The 20,302-nt window shown below is 36.5% G+C and overlaps 1 protein-coding gene across 2 annotated transcripts in view; it reads right to left on the reverse strand.

The window, feature by feature from the left end:
• The window catches only part of TBC1D23 (TBC1 domain family member 23), a 417,318-nt gene that overhangs the window by 16,373 nt on the left and 380,643 nt on the right, over window positions 1-20,302 (reverse strand). For both annotated transcript variants that reach the window (XM_090412602.1, XM_090412603.1), the window contains exon 15: window positions 12,537-12,669. In XM_090412602.1, the coding sequence (XP_090268728.1) occupies window positions 12,537-12,669 (133 nt within the window). The remainder of the gene's footprint in view (window positions 1-12,536; window positions 12,670-20,302) is intronic.

A 20,302-nucleotide genomic window follows, 5' to 3' on the forward strand; every position in this document is an offset into this window, starting at 1 on the left:
TTCAAGTCTTTCAATTGTGTCTCTATCTAAACTGATGACTTCATCTAGGAGAGAATTTAATTTCTTTAGTTGTGTGTTGGTTGGATCATAATCAATTTCTTGATATGTGGAGTGATCTCTAAGTAAAAGAGAAAGTTTTCTTCTGTAATTTGCAGAGTCCGTAACTACCGTTGCTTTCCCCTTGTCAGCTTTGGTGATTGTTTTTTCTAAAGGACTGTAAAGATTTCATTTCAGAAAGAGATATGTTGGAAGGAGAAAGTTTGGCCTTAAGTAGAGAAGAAGCGACTTCTAGGCGAAGAGCATTAGCTTTATCACTAGTTAGATGATTGAGATTCCATTCAATGTTAACTAGGAAATCTAGATATGGTATCTTATTAGGAACAATAGAAAAATCATGTCATTATGACAGGATGAGGGTTTCGCTATCAGTTAGAGGACGTCCGGATATATTGACAATCCAATTATCTGAAGTTTTGAAGGGCTTGAATTGTTTAGAAGAAAGAGCTTCATATTTGCGGTTTAGATGTTGACTTAGTTTATTATATGCTCGTTGAGTAGAACGTTTAGCCACATTTAGAACTATGTGCGAAAGATGTGGATCCAAGTTTGTGGAAATATAGGTGCGAAGATCAGAAATATGATGATTGTTAATAGCAAGATCACATTTAGCAGCTTTAAGTTGGTTGTGGATTAAAGATAAGCTGGTATTCCGGCAAATATTATAATGCCGTACAACAAGAATAATCTTGTTGTACGGCATTTTTTTAAAAAATTGATCATAGCTCGTAACCTACCTTGTATAACTGAAAGTTTTTCTAATTTACCGGTTATTTTGGTGGCATTTTCCCCGTGAAGGATTAAAATTTGATATTTTAAGGAGAATTATTATTATTAATACTTGTGACATAAAGATTGAATAATATAAGCACATAAACACAAGAAAGATATTTAATTAGCAAAATTTTATTTTCAGTCTGACTTCAGTGGCCTTACAAGAACAGTTTTTTAAAAAAAATACAAGGTGGAATACTAACAATACATCATTAAAAATAGAACAAGCCACGTGATGTTATATCACTAAGTATTAAAGGGAATATTATTAAGGTGACTTTTATTTTAAATGTATAAGAAATCATTGTAACTGATATATTATGTCTAATTATGATTCTACTATATCATGACTAAGTATATACCATATTATGTGAGCCCTCATAGATAATAATTTGATTTTGTAGTGACTATCTCCTACACTTAATTTTTCTAGTAACCAGTATGGCTACAGCGCTTGATTACACACACTGTACAGCTCCTTATATTTCCTTTTCCTGTTTATTGTCATAAGACTTTTCCTTAACATATCAATCTCTAGATTATTGTTCAAGTGGTGATATTATATTTTAAGTGGTTACATTATATTTATAACATATACAGTATTAATATTTTTTATGTTCCATTATCACTTGTATTGCTGTAACAAGCATCACTATTGTATTATGTTATCATTTGTATCACTTTTTCGGTCTTAATAAATTTCAATTTCAAAAACTAGTGCAAGCACTGCACACTGGTTAATATATCTTGACAAATTAAGCACTCATTAACTGAACAATCTCATTAGCTTCTGACACTGAAGTACCACCTGCATTCACTAAAATTATTCATTCTTTCAACATTCATTCTTTTACTTGCAGCATAAGGATAAAATTCTTTTGGATTGGCTTTAGTCTGCATAGCCAATTTCTTTGCATACTCTTATTTCAGTTTTCTACACAATATTCTTTAATTTTCTGACTTGTGCTTATATATTTCATAACTCCACTACCAACTATTCTCACAATATTCCTTCCAGTGGATCTCTTGCTTAATAAAGGTTGCACATCCATTTAACTCCCACCATACTAATTCCTCAAACTCTAGGCATACATTCGGATACTACCTCATTTAAGAACTTTTTTCAAAGATTCCAATGCATTGCTGATATCTTTCCTATTCAATAACTGATACCATGGGACCAAAGATAATATTTTCCTAAGATGGTCATAATTTCCAGCATTGTAGTTCACAGCACATAACCTGTTCTAAATAGAACATCTATATAATTATTTATTTCCCACAAAGACAGCATGATCACTCTCACAAACAGTAGTAAAATAGTCATATTCTTAGCAGATATCACTTCTGATGCTATGATCAAATCTAACATTTTTTTATCTTGAGTTCCTTCTTTCACATGCCACTTGAGAAAGTTGCCTTGTAAGAACTTAATGCATTCTGCTTCATTCTTGTGATGAGATTTCTCTTCTACCCAATCAATGTTTGGATAATATTAATAGTCATATTCTTAACAAATACCACTTCTGATGCTATGATCAAATCTAACATCTTTTGATCTCGAGTTCCTTCTTTCACATGTCACTTGAGAAAGTTGTCTTGTAAGAACTTAATACATTCTGCTTCATTCTTGTGATGAGATTTCTCTTCTACCCAATCAATGTTTGGATAATATTAATAGTCATATTCTTAACAAATACCACTTCTGATGCTATGATCAAATCTAACATCTTTTGATCTCGAGTTCCTTCTTTCACATGTCACTTGAGAAAGTTGTCTTGTAAGAACTTAATACATTCTGCTTCATTCTTGTGATGAGATTTCTCTTCTACCCAATCAATGTTTGGATAATATTAATAGTCATATTCTTAACAAATACCACTTCTGATGCTATGATCAAATCTAACATCTTTTGATCTCAAGTTCCTTCTTTCACATGTCACTTGAGAAAGTTGTCTTGTAAGAACCTAATAAATTCTACTTCAATTCTTGTGATGAGATTACTCTTCTACCCAATCAATGTTTGGATAATTAAAGTCACTAATAATGATCACTCATTTAGTACCCATCAGGGTAATTTAGCGATGCATTTCATCGTTCCATGCAACTAAACCACCTGGTTTGTAGCAACATCTCACCATGTATTTTATTCTGTTAGCTTCCACTTCAGATAGCCTTAACCTTACCACTACCTGGGACGTTATTGCTTTCACGTGTTTCTACCCTAACTGGACTCAAGTTGTTGTCTGATATCATTAGTAGTACCCCCCCCCCCCATCTGCCATTTTTAAAAATACTATACCTTTCACATTCAATTCCACTACAACATCTGATTCTGATAGCTAGGTTTCATTAATGCCAACAATCTTAGGCCAAAATGTATTCAGAAGTAACTCAACCTCTTTGTTCCCAAATGCTCCTGGCATTTGTGTACAGACATAATAAATTGCTACCTGGCCTTTTCTTACACTTAGATATGCAATCTGCTTGGTCTCATTGCATAACTCTTTTTCCTCTCCAGACACACTCAAAAGGTCTGAACCCAAAGCATACATTTCCACCCCTTTGTCAGATACATAACTATGTTCAATACCATTCATATTCATATCATATTTGCATAACATAGCTGAACTTTACCACACATTCATGCCATTCCTTCCACGATGATCCTCCCACTGATTTGTTGAAGTTAGGGTAACTTCATAAAGCAGAAACAAATTCAATGAAGATTGTTACAGTGACCTTCTTCCAGTATATCCTATGGCAGGTGTCCAAAGCATTCCTTATCTGCTCCATCAAAGACGAGCCACAGTCCCTAGATCTGCCAGGTGTTTACCAGGTCCTTACAGTTGTAAACTATCCTACTATGGCCAACCAGACAGAACAGCCAACAACAGAATCACTGAATATAAGAACTATATATGTTTAGACCACTACAGTCAATCATGACTTGGTGACTATGCTTTGAACACCCACCACAGGCCACTCTACTCCACCCTGAGCAAATATAAATAAGAGAGACTATTCCTTGAATCTGCTCTTCTGCCTTAAGAAGCAACCCAAACCTCAATAAATTTGGTTGCATGACACTGCTCCAAATTTGGACAGCTCTCATCCTCCACACTTCACTCCAACAGCCAAGAACACCTATTTTAGCTTACTAAGGACACTATTTAAGACTTTAGGCTTATGTTAAGTTTGCAATGCTTCAGCCTCATTACTCAGTGTAGTACCTGTGTGTAATTATATTATGTTCCCTGATGATGGAAATTTGATTGTGTCCAAATACTGGAAATATTAATATTGTAGAGCCTTCATAGCTCAGTCTGTAAGACAAAGCCCTTTGGTTGGAAAGACCTAGGTTTGATTCCTGTCCATGACATGAGGAACCTTTATCTGGTCTCTTTTGAAAAGTAAGTTAGCTGGTCTGATATGGAAGAAGAGGGTTTTTTCACCAGGAAACTCGGATTTTTTGTCCCTCAGAACAGGCAAACCAACCCCACGAACATACGGATTTACAGCCATGAATACTTTTGACATGATGATGATGTGGAAGATATGATGTGAAAGAGAGAGGATCTTCACCACATGCCGTTACATCATGGTAATCAACCTCCTGGATAGGAGGCAGCAAATGAATAGGAAGATGGTAGTTAATATTAGTCTATGTTGTAATTTCTTTGCAAAGGCAAAGAAATTTGACAGGATACACATGGAACACTATTATATTAGCTGGAGTAAATGGGGACGGACAGACATCAGAAAGTATGGTAGAGCAAAATCAAATAGAAAGGTAACCAGTGGTGTTCCACAGGGCTCTGTACTTGGGCTTCTGCTATTTAATCAAAATATTTATGATAGTGTAAACAATCTGAGATAAAATATACTTTTGTTTGCTGGTATTGCTTAAATAGGAAGAGCAACAGTTAATAAAAGTGATGGAGAGATCCTGTAACATGATTTAAATAGAGTGACCATGTAGGCAAAGAATGACAGCTACCAGTTCAATATATGGCAAAGTCAAAAATCATTGCCCCTTGATAAGGACTACATTGAACTGATGAGGTTAGGGATCTGAGGGTGAGTGAACAGGGAGTCCTGAAGTTTAAAGGATAAACTGTAAAAGTGGCACTGGCAATGGCCATGAAGTTGCAAGGCTAGCTCACAGACTTGGTTATTGAAGAGCACACTAATAAGCAGAGATAAGGGAGTTATCTCTTTACAAAGCCTTGTAAAGGAGATGTCAGTGCAATAATAATAACAATATATAGAAACAAAAGAATCCCATTAGGCCGCAACCATCTTTACAGCCTGAATTGACAACCTCATTTGATATTGTTGCTTGAGTCTAGAATTTGCTTTTTTTTTTTTTTTTTTTGCATGATGGGTGCAATTACGCATACACATTAGCTTGCCTCTGCTCTGATTTCTTTAGCTTTCTTGCCTTTGCACTTCCACACTCTCAGTGAAGAAAACTCTCTCTCTCTAGACACTTAACTCCATTTAAGTGCAGTCCATCAGCATTATACAAATCTTTATGTCTATGAAACTCAGACCATAGGTCCACAAACTCAACATCATTCCTATTGCACAACCTGCATATTGATTCATTAGTTATCATCACCCTCCTTCTTGGTTTGCCTCTATCATAGCGTGGCAGTAGACTCACAAACTTCACCTTCTAGCTCTTCTTTTTCACTTCTTCCAATAACTAACTCTTTCATGTTCTCCCTCATACAATACTTCACACATCTCAGGAAATTGGCAAATGATTCAATGTGCAGGCTATGTAGAAAAAAATGGCTGTGAGTTTTTGGATGTGCGGAGTGACTTCTATGATAGAAAAGATGGGAGGGATGGCCTGAACTTCAATGGATTTGGTATTAGGTGCCAAGAGGAATTATTTACTGGAAAGGAGAACTAATGTAGAGAGTCAGGGGAACTAGATTATCTTGGAAGAAAAGCTGAGGATGTGTGTTTAAGTGCAACTAGCATTTCTAGATGTAATAGTAACATGAATGTCAACGAGCATGGTTACAAATCTGCTGAATGAGTGGACTAGACTTTGGGTTTAGGTATTTTGAGTTAGTGTGTGTGGAGGGAAAAGAGAAAGTCATGGGACAAGCAGAGTGTACATTTAAGTATAAGAAAAAGCGAGGAGGTAACTTATGGCTATACACAAATGCCAGGAGCATTAGAAACAGATTGGTTAAGTTTGTTGCTTTGGTGAATATGTTGTGGCCTAAAATCGTAACTGTTGAGTGTAAAGGATAGTGTATTTTTAAGAATGACAGAAAAGGAGGGGAAGTACTACTAATGATATCAAATGACTTGAATCCAATTAAGATAGAAACACGTGAAAGCAATAATGGCAATAATACCCTGCGTAGCTCTGTGTTTGAGGTCAAATGGTGTTAAGTGGTAGCTAACAGGATGTTGCTACAGACCTGGAGTTTCAGCTGTTGGGATGAAGAAAGCACTGCCAAATTACCCTGATGAGTACTAAACAAGTATTTATGATCCATTCATCCATGTATTCAGTGTACATTATCAAATGCTATATGGTCACTCTGTTCCTTGGTGATATGTCACAACAGTCTTTGCTAGGTAGTCCTGTTGTATGCCCTCAGAAGCTCTCTTCTGAGGGCTTCAACTCTCTGAAGATCAGTCACTTCAGATACACCATCTATCCTTGCCTGTTTTTCCAGGAATTTGACCTTCTATTACTGTTTTGAGAAGTCCTTGAGTGACTAAATTATCTGAATATTGATTGGGCAGTAGAAAAAAATCACGATAAGAATGAAGGAGAATTTATTGAACTGTTGCATGATAACATTTTCGAGCAGTATGAGTTATCAGAGTGTCAGAAGGTGTCTCAGTTAAGAATGTAGCTGTTTTGCATGATGTCACCACCTGGTGACAGATCATATCATACTGACCTGGGAAGTAGCCCACAATATGGATGTTCCAATCAGGACAGGTTATATGCTGAACTATAAATCTAGAAATTATGAAAAACTCAGGAGAATACTATCTTTAGTTCCACAGTATCAGTTGCAGTATCTGAATGTATTCTTAGAGCTTCAGGATCAAACTAAATGGGAGTTAAATGGAGATGTGCAATCTGATTTAATAAGAGATCCAAAAGATGATGATTTGGAAGGAAAAACATGAGAATATAACAGTGAGACGAGTCACTGAATACATATAAAGCAAGGCCAGTAACATTACAATATGAAAAGATTGATAGTGATATTGATAGTGAAGTGAGCCTTATATAGTGCTATGACTACATTGGATGAAGAGATAGAAGTGTATGAAAAGGAGGTACTACAGCTGCTGCATAACCTGGATAACAATTTGGCAGTTGGAACAGATGAGATATCAGCATAGGGATTCAATAGAACTGGCTAGGCCATTGACATGTTTGTTCTAGTCTTAGCTCAAGAAAGATCCCACAAGAATGGAAAGAATGCACGATAATCCCACTGCACAAGAGTTGTGGAAAGACTGATATGTGTAACTATTGATGTATCAGTATTTCTGGAGTAATTGTGATTTTAGAGCAGTTGGTAAGAACTCACATATAGAAATGGGTGGATAACAAGATATACTTTGCAAAGGAATAGCATGGGTTTACTTATGTCAGAGTAACTTGCTCATATTTTATAATATAATATTACAGCTAAAATGGATAAAGGGAATGGATACTCTATGATACTAAATGAAAGACTGTTGCATAAAGCAGAGAATATGGGATTAGAATATAAACTATTAGTTTGGATAAATGGGTGGCTGACCTCCATGGAGGTCTATACTTATTCATGCAAAAAAAAGATTATTGAACTGTGCCTTAAACCCATTCACAGTTTTCACACTTATCACACTTTCAGGCAATGCATTCCATTCACTCTCCATAAAAAGAACCTGCTTTTCACTCTCCTGCTCCCAACTTCCAGGGATGGCTTCTAGTTCTACCCTTGCATCCCTCTACTCTATGAAATATCTCCTCATTAATCTGGTAACAACACCTCATCAACTTACATGTCTCAATCATATCTCCCTCTTCTTCTATTCATAAGGCTCTGTAAGATGCATTTCTTCAATTTCTCCTCATATCTGACACTAACTTGGTAAACCAACTCTGGACCCCCTCTCCAGTACATTGTCATTCCACTAAAAGCATTAAAGCATTATGAAAGGGAACCATAACCTCTTTGTTTCTGCATGTCAATGTCCTCCTCGTTATTGCAATAATCCACTGGGATGTTCTTGCGGTTTTAGCAATGAGATCCCTAAACTTCAAGTCTCTGTCCACCACCATCATCCAAAGATCTCTCATCTCCTCCACCTCCTTCAAAATTTCTCAATTAATTGTATGCTCTACATCCCAACCTTGCCTACCAAATTTCAAGACTTGCACTTTGCAACCTTAAACTACATTTAAAGAACCTGCTTCTCACAACTTACAGGGATGGCCTCTAGTTCTACCCTCGCCTCTCTCTCTACTCTATGGAATATTTCCTCATTAATCTGGTAACAACACCTCAACTCATTTACCCACTCACATAGTCTATTCAGATCCTCTTTCAAGGCGACAACATCTGCTCTATTTCTCAGAGCACTTCCTGACTTTGCATTGTCAGCAAACAGCTGCCCAACACCAGTCTCTGATCCCAATGTCATTAACATATAAGTTAAACAATAATGGTCCCAAAACAGATCACTGTGGCACTTCACTAGTGACTCTCCACTTTTGGAATACCACTCTTCTATATGCAACCTGCAGATACCTGTCTGACAGCCAATCAGCTATACAACTCACTACTGTTATTTAATCCCATCTGTTTCAATTTAGCTACTAGCTTGTCATTTGGCAGTCTATCAAAGCCCTTTGAAAAATTCAAGTACACTACCATATATGCATCTCCTTTATTGAGTGAATCTATCACCTTGTAATACGTATAAGCAGATTGCTGGAACACAACTTCCCCCTAACAAACCCATGCTGTTAGGGGGAATCATAATAAAGAATACTGCTATTAGCAACCTCTTCTAAATCCTAGTCCTCAACATCTTAACAACCCCCCCAGCAGATTGCCCTATGATTTATAGCCTCAATCTCACCCCCCCCTCCTTGTTAAGTGGAACAATTCTGCCCACCTTCCAATCCTTTGAGAGTTGCAAGATTCATGTTTACTTAATTCCTTATACTTCCTGCTCATTCATCACCTCCTTCGCCATATCCTCTACATTCCAGCTTCTCCTGATGTTGCCTTCACAAGGATGAAACACACTGATAAACTTATCACTGAATACTTTGACTATATCCTCTGACAGTCATTTTAATTCTACTTACTACACATCAAAAGAACTCACCAGGGTTTATCTTAGCTTAATTGGCTAATTTCTTCTGATACTGCACTTTTGCTGTCTTCACCAACTGAATCACCTTTCTGGCCTGCTCTTTGTGTGCTCTTCATGCTACTGATCACTACCAAAATTCATCTTGTGCTGCCTCTATAGTGCCTTCTTCTTAGTCTCTTCATTCATCCATTTTATTCCTACCTTGTTTAGCTTTTTCACCTTTGGAATACATTGAACCACTGATGTTGTTAAATAGCTCCTAATCAATGCTTATGCAGTGTCTGTTTCTTTTCACTCAAGTAATGCAAAGTGTGATATCTAACAGCATATTATATTGGTGGCATTATGCTTGAAGTAACTGATGAAGCTCGAGTTCTTGGAGTTATGGTGGATAGAAATTTGAAGTTCAAAGGTCACATTACGAAAATTACAAACACAACTCAGAGGATAATTACAATGTTGATACGAGGAATACATGTAAAGATATGGAAGCCATTTTACCTCTTTTCAAAGCCTTGATATGAATGCACCAGGACTACTCTGCACAGATTTGATCTTCTGGGTTTCAAATGAATAGAGAAGCTGTAGAAAGACTGCAAAGAAGAGATACAAAGATGACACTGGGATTACGGAATGTGAATTACGAGGACAGATTGAGAGCATATGGACTGCAGACACTGGTAGACAGAATAGGGTTGATATGATAAAGGTCTATGAGAGTGGCGCACTCAGGATTTAATCTTGGAGGGGGCCGAGCACTCGGGATTTAACCTTTGGGGGGGGGGGGACCAGTTGAGTAGACAATTTGCAAATACACACTATGCGTCGCATACGACCTATGACTGAGCATCTGCAGTGATCGCTAATTCATAAGTAGTATAGAAATAGAAGACACGACACAACAAATAAAAAAAATGAATTTTAATTAGGAAAAGATTTTTGGAAAATTTTCTAGTGTTTTTTCCTTTTCTTTGGGGGGTGCCCGGGCCCCTTGCCCCCCCTCTGGGTGCGAACGGGTCTATGAACTTTTGAGTGGTGGGCATTATAAGATATCAGTTGATAAAATTTTTTCATTATATGAAAGGTGGGGAGAGGACAAGGGCATTTGTAGAAGTGAAGTTTCCATGAAAGAGCAATATTTTTTTCTCCCAGATGTACGAGTGAATGGAACAGTTTGCCTGTTGAAGTAGTGAGTGCATGTAGCACGAATGAGATTAAGAGAAAGTAGAGTGTGGGTGATATACATCTTCCCTAGATGATTACTTAATAATAATACTAATTTTAAATATTATGGTCACGATAATGTGACTCATATAGATGATGAACAAGAGTGGAGATAATGAGCAACCTTGTTTTGCCCTTAATATCAAACCATCTTCCTGTATCTCTCTCAATTCAAACTGGACTTACAATTCAAATGTAGACTATATGTATATGGCTTGATATAATGCCCCATTTCTACCATATAACTGTAGTGCCTTGAACAGACTTTTTCTTGGCACCTTGTCATGTGCCTTTTAAAGTCCACAAAACTTAAATACAGATCCTGACCACATAACCTCTTTTGATCTGTTGATTTAGACCAGCAACCAAGCTTCACTTTCACAATTTTTCATAGCCTTTTCTCCAGGTATGCTTGCACACTCAGTAGGAAAATTCCTCTGTAATTCTCTCATTCAGCTTTATTTCGCTTTCTATAGATAGGTCATCATCATCATTGCCTATGGGTCCAATGCCTCCTTCACCATCCTTTGCAACTTCTCTCTGTCCACTGCCAGATTACTCAAATACTACACTCTTTCCACACCATATACCTACTTTCACCTTGGCCATCCTCTTTTATTTATACTGTTCATTGTACCAAACATCAAGGTTTTGATCTTTCTACTGTTATCCATTCTGCAGATATCTTTAAATCCAAAAATCTTTAGTTTCCTTTGATTTATTTTGTGCATTAGATTTTCTTTGATGTTTACTTTGTGATACACTGAATATCACTGTTTTTGTTTTATCGATGTTCATTATTGGCCCATATCTATTTCCTTCTTCACTTAACTTTAGCACTGTTCTTTCTAGTTCCTCTTCATCTTCTTCAATAATGACGATGTCATCTGCAAATCGCAAGTTGTTTATCTTAGTACCTTGAATTTAAATTCCCCTTATATTATCCTTTATGACATCCATTATTTTTTCTAAAAGCAGGATAAGATGCTTGGAGATATTGGATCTCCTTGTTTCTTGTTGTCTGGAAATATCTTCCTATTTCTCCACAGTTTCTCACAACAGCCTCTGCATTGTAACTGATGTTCTGTAAGAGACATCATGTTCTTGTCCACTCCATAAGATTTGAGTACAGTCCATGCCACTTTCTGATCTACACTGTCAAATGCTTTCTAAAAGTCAGCTATAGATGGTACTATCTAGAATTCAACTCTCTTGGCCTTCTGAATCATGCAGTGTAGTCACACTGTACAACTTTTATAGCATGTTGAATACCATCTACACTAGCTGCCTTTCCAGATTTCACACTTTTGATGCCTTTTTCTACATTAAAGTACTAATATATACTCCTGATTACATTCCTCTTGATATTTTTTTTACTACTGACAGTGCTGTCACTGCTTGTTTTATTTAGCAATCTTTCAAAGTAATTACTCCAGACATCTAGAATATCTATTTTCAGTTTTCCTGACACTTTATTCCTCTTATAGTACCATTTCTCTCATTTTTAAGTTTTATCAATAGCCTCCAGAATATTTTGCCACCCTCCTGATATTTATTTCCCATTTCATGTGCTAGTTTACCACAGTTTGCTTTCTTACATTTTTCAGAGTATTCTTCTGAGAGCACACATGATAACTCACTTTCCAGCAATCTACACTTTCTTCTTTTACTTGTCTGCCTCTAACTTCCTAAGTCGAACATGGAGTTGTGATTTTTGAATCCTTGCAGACAACCTCTTCATATGCCTTTGATGCTGAATCAATATTTTTTTCAGGATTGGTCAGCGATTAAAATATAGTTCTTGTTTTCAAACCGTATGATTTTTGTTACTGAATAATGTGTGTAATTGTGATTACAGTTTGCCTATAAAAACTGCTCAAATCAGATTTTTTAAAACTTTCTTATATAATTTTCTTTTTAATATGATATTCAATTTTATACTGCTCAAAACTAAATGATTACTTCAAATTTCAAACCCTTTGTATATTCTTGTCATGAAGCAGCATGCTATAATTAATATAGTATCTCATGATAACGATTTTTATTTAAGTCCACTGTTTTTTGTTTTTGTTTTTTTTAAACATGCTGCTAAGTTTTACAGAGTAATACATTACCTTGGAAACATAGCTCCAGTTTCTTTAATCTCATCACATTTAAATGATCCAATAACTCCAGGCTTTTTGATCCAAGTGTGAATACTAACCTCTTCAAATGCATCATCTTCTAAGTCTCCAAAATGACCACCATCTAGAAATCAAAACTGATTTAATAAAGGAGATTCTGACTAATAGCACCACAACCATTTTGAAGAAAATTCTTTTAAAACTACATTATTATTATTACTGGAAAATTATACAACCATTCTAAATTTTAACCACAAAATCTTATTACAAGGAAATGCTTGTGTAACCACAATGCTAGTCTTTGATAGGCATATTTAATAAGGCTTTTATTAAAAATACCCATAAGCAGAATTCACTCAAAATTTTTTGAAGTACATTTTTTTTTTTTTAAAATTAAGTCAAGTTCAATTTTGATATCTGAACAATACATACACTATGCATTATCGCTTATTTAAAAACTTCCAATTATCATGATCATGCTTGTATTTTATTTTTGAGAGGGAAAAGCTTAAAAACATTAATGAAAAGGCACAATGCACAAAGGTATCTAGTGTCATTGTAAAAAGTTTTTCTGTTACTTGTTTACAGATTAAATTATATTTATGTTTAATCCGAGGTCAGTAAACAAACTTGATATAATTTATCATATCGAGAGAGGTTTAAGATCCCTCTCCGCCAATTTAGCTGACAAAATACAGATGACCAAATTCAAGACCATCAGTCCTCGTGTGCCCTCTGTTACATACTGTCTGAGGTATTTATCCCTCAAAAATTCAAGAAACTAATTTTCTTTACTTCCAGTTGCTATCTCATCATTCCAGTCTATATTGTCATAATTAAAATCACCGATAATGATCACCTTTTCTTGAGGCTTGGCTAATTTGATTATACATTTCATTATCACCACCATCCACATTACCTGGTCTATAACAACATCCCAGCAAGTATTTGATTCCATTCACCTCTATCTCACACCATACTGCCTCAAAACCACTGGCATTATTTCCCTCCTGCATCTCTACCCTGTATGGACATTAACTCTTTCTCTATCATCAATAGCACTCCCCCTCCCTTTTTATCCCTTCTATCCTCACGAAACACATCATACCCTTCCATCTGTATTCCTGTCAGGATGTCATCCTCTTACAACCATGTCTCCCTTATTCTGACAATCTTTGGGTCAACAGATGCAATTAGTGCAACCATTTCATCTGCCTTGTTTCTTATACTTCTTGCATTTTTATACAAACACAACAGCTCATTTCTGGATCTACAACTAGTTCCACTGATACCACTCACTCGATGTGATCTCTCCATGCTCAACTGGGGCCATTTCCCTTTCTGCCTCTTCATTTTAGAATCCCCTTCAATTCCAACTGTTTGCCCCTGATCCCAGGTCATTTCATTCCTTTCCTGTCTACACATGCTCTCACCTCCTCTTGGGGCATTCACCTTTCTCATGCTGTGTACCCTTGTCCACCCTGAGCCTCCCCATTTCCTTGCTCCTCTTGCACACCTATGCTCTCAAAGCTTGGTTCCTATACACATGTATCCTTCTGATGATGACCTCGATACAGGGGTCAAAACGTCAATTGTTATTTTATTAATAATTAGTAAAATAATCATTTCAACATGTGTGTTTTGTGTCCCTAAATTCTTAAATATGAATGCTGTTCACCGTGTAACCTTAAATGAAAGAATACTGAAACTGGTTTTGACTACTGTAGTCTCACTAGTAGAAGTCAGACCAAGGAAGATACCAAAGTTGAATCAATGAAGAAGTAATATATTTCCCACATACAAGTAGCAAAAATGGTGTATCATCACCTTAGGAAAATATGCTGGATGAGAGATACAAAAAAAAAAAAAAAAAAAATTACAGCTATTATGTGCTACTGAGGCAATTTATGATCTTTCACCCAGTGGCTAATAACATTATTAGCTACTGGCTAACAACACTGGCTGCATCCAATCATTTGGACAGCCAGTATTTTGATGAAATCAAACCTTCCAAGAACAACATTTCACTCAAAGAAATATCAGCACTTAATGTTATATAGCAACAAACAAAATACTATAACAAAAGCAGATAAAGGAAATGAAACTGCTATTATGGGCCAAATGGATTACAACAGAAAAATGAGTCATAATACAATTCAATGGAAGAACTAAAGCACAAAGAAAAATAATTAAACAGTAGGTTTAATCATTTCAATATTTCCTCTGTAACAGAGACATCTTCAGGAATACAATTTTAAAATTGTAAAAATTTACATCAGTTGTTGTGTGGGCTGGCTGCAGCAAGATAAGTAAATTTTATATTTAAATATGTGCCGATATTGTCTAAATTGTAATTGTAGATTAAGTTACTGTCAGATATATGAATGTGGGGATGTATGAAAAAATTTCTTAGGCAATATCATAAATTCGTTGTTTTTATTAGCACACTAATATATAAAAAGGCGGTGGAAGGTAAATCATTGCAGAGGTCTGTGCAGAAGACAAAGTAAACGGCATGGATTTCTCAAAAATGATATGGTTCCATGAATGTAGTAAGTATGCATGGGAAAATACTGCAGACATTTATGTAGAGAGGATGAATAAAAGAAAAGAACAAGAGTGGGTATGTAAGAAGTGCAATCCTGACAGACCATGAGGCTTGGTTAAATATGAGTGGGGAACATGGTGTCATAACTGACATGGCAGTTGAAGATTGTGTGAATGTTCAGAGAGTGTGTGTGGATAGCAAGGAAAAAAGCTCAGTTGATGATAAAGCCATGATGATAATGACATTCAAAAAGAGTGCACAATAGTAAGGTGGCAAGCAGCATTGGTGGCAAACAAGTGTGTGTGTGTGTGACTGGTAATAAAACAAAGAGAGTGGATGATAGCAAAAAGAGGATGCAAGAGATAATGCAGATGCAGAATGACATGAAGAGAATTAGAGATGTGTATGGAAGAGTGAAGAAGACGAAAAATTATGTCAGAATGAATAATGAAAGACCTGCAAGTGGCATGGCGATTCGATTTTTAGAGGTGTGGTAAACGAGAAGATGCACAAGGTTTCTTTTCCAGGAGGTAAAATGAATAGAGTGATTGAGGCATTGGATATGAGGAATAAGGTAGCAAAGGAGTTGATAATAGTAGCAGGGTCTTCTTTCGATTTTCTGGATTTTGATTTCATTTTTATGGTGCAAAGACATCAAAGGTCATACAGCACCATGACACAGGTTACAGCAGTACATATGGTAAATGATTAGTAGGACAATCACAAACATCCATGCCCTTGGTGGGATTTGAATCTGTAGCTTACTGGCTGGAGAGTGGATAAGCTAACCACTTGGCCAACAAGGCTGGCATACAGAAGGGCCAAATGACTTGATTGGAAACAAGGAGAATGTCAGACTGGTTATCAAGTCAGGTAAGGTAGTCAGTGTCTTGCTCAGGTATGACATTGATGAGATGAGGCAGAGAGCAATGATTATGAATGATATGTTAGCAGAAATGTATGAAGAGAAAGGAGCACACTTTGTTTATATGTGGAATGAGTTTGAAGGACGAATTAAGCTGTATAAGAATGATGGATTTCATTTGAATGGTTTTTGTGTAAGTAATTTTGAGAAGCTGCTACTGATTGGGAGAGTAATAAGTGCAGAGAATGAATCTGAGCAATTAAGGAGCAATGTGAAAGAGTGGGAGAGTGAGGAAGGAGAGATTGAAGTAGTGCTTATGAATGATGAAGTAGGTAGCATGAGTGTAAAGAATGAGAGAACAAGTGTGCAAGACAAATGGGGAAATAGACTCAGGGTGGACAGAGGAACACAGTGTGAGCAAGGTTGATGCTCCCAGAGGATGTCAATGTGTGTGTGTGTGTGTGTGTGTGTGTGTGTGTGTGTGTGTGTGTGTGTGTGTGTGTGTGTATAGACAAAAAGGGAAGGGGGATGACTTGGGATATTGGGAAAACAGTTGGATTTGAAGAGGGTTCTTGAATAAGAAAGGAGAAAAAGAAATGGTTTGAGGAAAGTATGGACAAGTCATATAATAAGTGGTATCAGTAAAACTTGTTATTGATCCAGGTAGGAGCTATTATGTTTATATACGAATGCTAGTAGTATAAGAAACAAGAGAAATAAAATGGTTGTGTTAATTGATTTTGTTCACCCAAAAATTGTTGGAATAAGTGAGACATGGTTGGATGAGGATGTCTCATCCTAACAGGAATAGAGATGGTGTTATGGATCCCTTTTTATTTAGTAGTGTTTATATGCTGTTTATTCTTATTACTTTATTGTTAAACTCATCTCTTATTCCCGTATATAACCTTCACTTTTAAGACATACTACACTTATTCCGTTCTTTATTTAAATCTCCCTTTTAATTAAGCAGTCCTATTGGCCTTTCTATAGTTTAACCACGTGTAGTTTACTTAGTGTTTAGGGCTTTGTCCTTGTGTGGGATGTGACCATTTACACATCACTCTAAGACAGTCCACCTGATAAGCATTCACAAATTTATATTATAACTGCGCCAGCCAATACAGAGGATAGATGGGACTCTTACCCAGGATGGCTCTCTCAGAATGATACACAATAATTAAACTATAATAAAATTTTATTTCAGTTCGCTAATTTCTTATGTGCAGTCGTGGCCCTCTTTGTTAATCATACACGTGGGTTCTTCCCGCTAAGTTCGTCAATAATTTTATGAGTGGCTGTTTGAATTCATATGTTAACAACAGGTCAGGCAGGTACTAAGAAACATGTTTAATAAAAGAGAGAAATCATACAAGTAAGCATTACTACTAATTGATCTGAATTATTCTCAAGTAAGATCCTTGGTTCAATACTAGGATACAAAACATATAAATAAACTTGCTTAGACCACCATTATAAGTAACTAAACATTATCTCATTAACACTTATCGCACTTTCTACATTCAAGTGGTCATTAGTTATTTCATTCTACACATTTACTATTAATTCCTGCAGAATAAACATGGCCTTGTTAGGCAGACAATTCTCAAACAAATGGGCCTGTGCCAAGTTGTAGACAGCTCTTAAAGTTCCATAAAATTAGTCCACTTCACAAAAGTTCTTAGGGAAACACACTCTTTCTTAACTGGAAATCACAATACAAAAGTCTACTTTACCGTCTCTGTATTGATACTATGTCTTTCTTCTTGCCTTGTCTGGGCATCAAGGCTTTTTCACTCTGCTTTTTGTCTGATCACCTTCGATAAACTATATGGTTAGAACCTCGGTGGGAAAGGTTATATGGCTCGGAAGCACGGCCAGAACGGACGGCATCTGCTTGGTTCTTCCATCACACGACATCGCACAGCTATCCTAGTCTTAGGAAATAGCTTGGCCCTTTTCAAGCGCTGCGACAGATGAACCAATGCCTTCCACGGCCAGTCAGGAACTTCTCCATCGGAGCGGACTGGACCTACGTCTGAGAAAGGTCAGGAAATAGGAACTCAAAAAAAGCCCCGATTGCGGTCTGCTTGGCCTTTTTATTTTCTTTCTCTTCTCGGTGTTTCTCGGCTATCGCGATGCCCGCCAACCCAGTCACGTGTGTTTACGTCATGGCGTCCAGCTCCCTCTATTACATCGCACGTGCGCTTGTTGTGTTCTTCTTGGAAAGCGCTTTAGTTTCTCTTTCCTATAACTACCTTCACCCCCTTTTGGTATGCGTAACACAGGACGGTTAAAGGTGACCCTTAGACTCTGGCTTACAGGCTTTGTTACTTTATAATATATGAAATGGGGTTCTTAAATGAGTTTAACAGCTTTAATTAATTTCTATATCTGACCCACATGCAATACAGGTTAGGTCTTACAAATTTTCTTTCATTTTTATATAATTTCTTGCTCTTAATTTTGATTTATATACATAAAGTTCTCTTTCTAATCTATTGCCAACATGCCACATTCTCTGCCTATGTTTAAATAAAGTTGTGTCCTGAATAATTCGTGTTAAAGCATTTCTTAGTTTATTCAGGACACAACAATGGAAGGCTATGATGTATTTTTTGAAGATGGAAAGAGCAAAAAAAGGGAGGTGAAGTGCTATTGATGATAGAAAAAGTTATGTCCATACAAGATATAGATGCAAGGGTGAAATAGTGGTAGTAGTTTTCAGGCAGTATGGTATGAGACAAAGGTGAATAGAATGAAATATTCTGTTGCATGTTGCTATAGACTTGGTACACTTTGCTATGCATTTGTTAATGCGTAGTTGCCAGCAATGTGAGAACTGCTGTGAAGAAAGGGTATATGTGGAACTACAAGGTTAGTTATTATGAGAAGCTCAGGAAACAGCCTGCAGTTGTAGCATGGGATGAGGAGTTGAGTAGAAAGGATTGTTCAGGTGATATTCAAGAACTATCTAGTACAAGCAATGGCTAAATGTATTCCAAAGGGTCAGAAGGTTAAATAAGTATGTGTAAAATGGAGGAACAAAGAGATTAAGCATGCAATATAGAGAAAAAAAGCATTATGGAGGCAACACAAGAGGAATGGTAATAATAAATTGCATAATGAATACGAAGAACAGGCAAGGAATGTGATTCTGTTGGTAAGGATAACAAAAGTTCAGTATGAACAACAGTTAGCTAATTAAGCCAAAAAAAATCCTAGGGAGTTCTTTTGATACATATTCAGCAAAAGTAAAAAGATTATGGTAGGATGGCATTGATTGGAGAATACCGGTACAGAGGATATAGGTAAGATATTTCATGAGCAGTTCATAAAGGTCCTTCATCCTTGTGAATGTGACATCATGGAGAGTTTGAGAGAAGTGGATGATAATGATGAGGAGATATTGTGAGTGAGAAAGAGGTATATGAAGAATTAAGCAGAATTGATATCAATAAGGCTATGGGACTTCATGATATATTACTGCATATTTTGAAGGAATGTGCCAGGGAGTTGACATCTGCCTTGACATATTTGTTTAATATAACTCTTACATTGGGTCAAGTTCCCAAGGAGTGGAAGTAAGACAAGACTGTACCACTTCATAAAGGAGGTGACAGAATTCAAGCATTAAATTATAGGCCAATCTGTATGTCAGGTGTTGTGCTTAAAGTGTTAGAAAGGCTGATGAGAATCAGGATCCAGAATTGGGTTGACAACAATGGTAGTCTTTGATGGACAGCATGGATTTGCTAAAGGGAGGTCATGTTTTAGTAATCAACTTACTTGTTACAATAAGGTAATAACAGCAGCAGCACTGAACATAGGAGATGGATACACAGTAGTATACTTAGACTTTGCAAAGACTTTTGACAGATTACCATGTGAAAAAGTTGATAGTCAAACTAGAGTAGAAGGGGTTATATATTACACTAGTTCATTGGATTGCAGATTGGCTGTGCTCAGGGAGTCTGTTTTAGGGCTACTGCTGTTCAAGCTGTATTTTTAATGATATTAGGGAAGATTTGAATTGGGAAATACAGTTGTTTGCAGATGATGAACATTGGAATGATCTATGAGGAGTAGAGCAGATGTTGTGGCCTTAGAAGACCCGAATAGACTAAGTGAATAGGAATGAGAATGTCAGTTCAATGTTGCAAAATGTAAAGTTTTAAAATTTGGAAAACAGATGGAATATGTTGAATTTACTCTTGGTGGGGATATGCTGTTAAAGGTGGTGGAAATAAGAGACTTGGGGTGATGGTGGATAAGGATCTAAAATTTAGTGGATATGCTACCAAAATTATGAGGCCAACACAACAAACTCTGGCAATGATGCAG

This window comes from Typopeltis vanoorti, chromosome 23, assembly GCF_054136105.1.
Source record: "Typopeltis vanoorti isolate ZY-2024b chromosome 23, IOZ_Tvanoo_1.0, whole genome shotgun sequence".
NCBI classification, from domain to species: domain Eukaryota; kingdom Metazoa; phylum Arthropoda; class Arachnida; order Uropygi; family Thelyphonidae; genus Typopeltis; species Typopeltis vanoorti.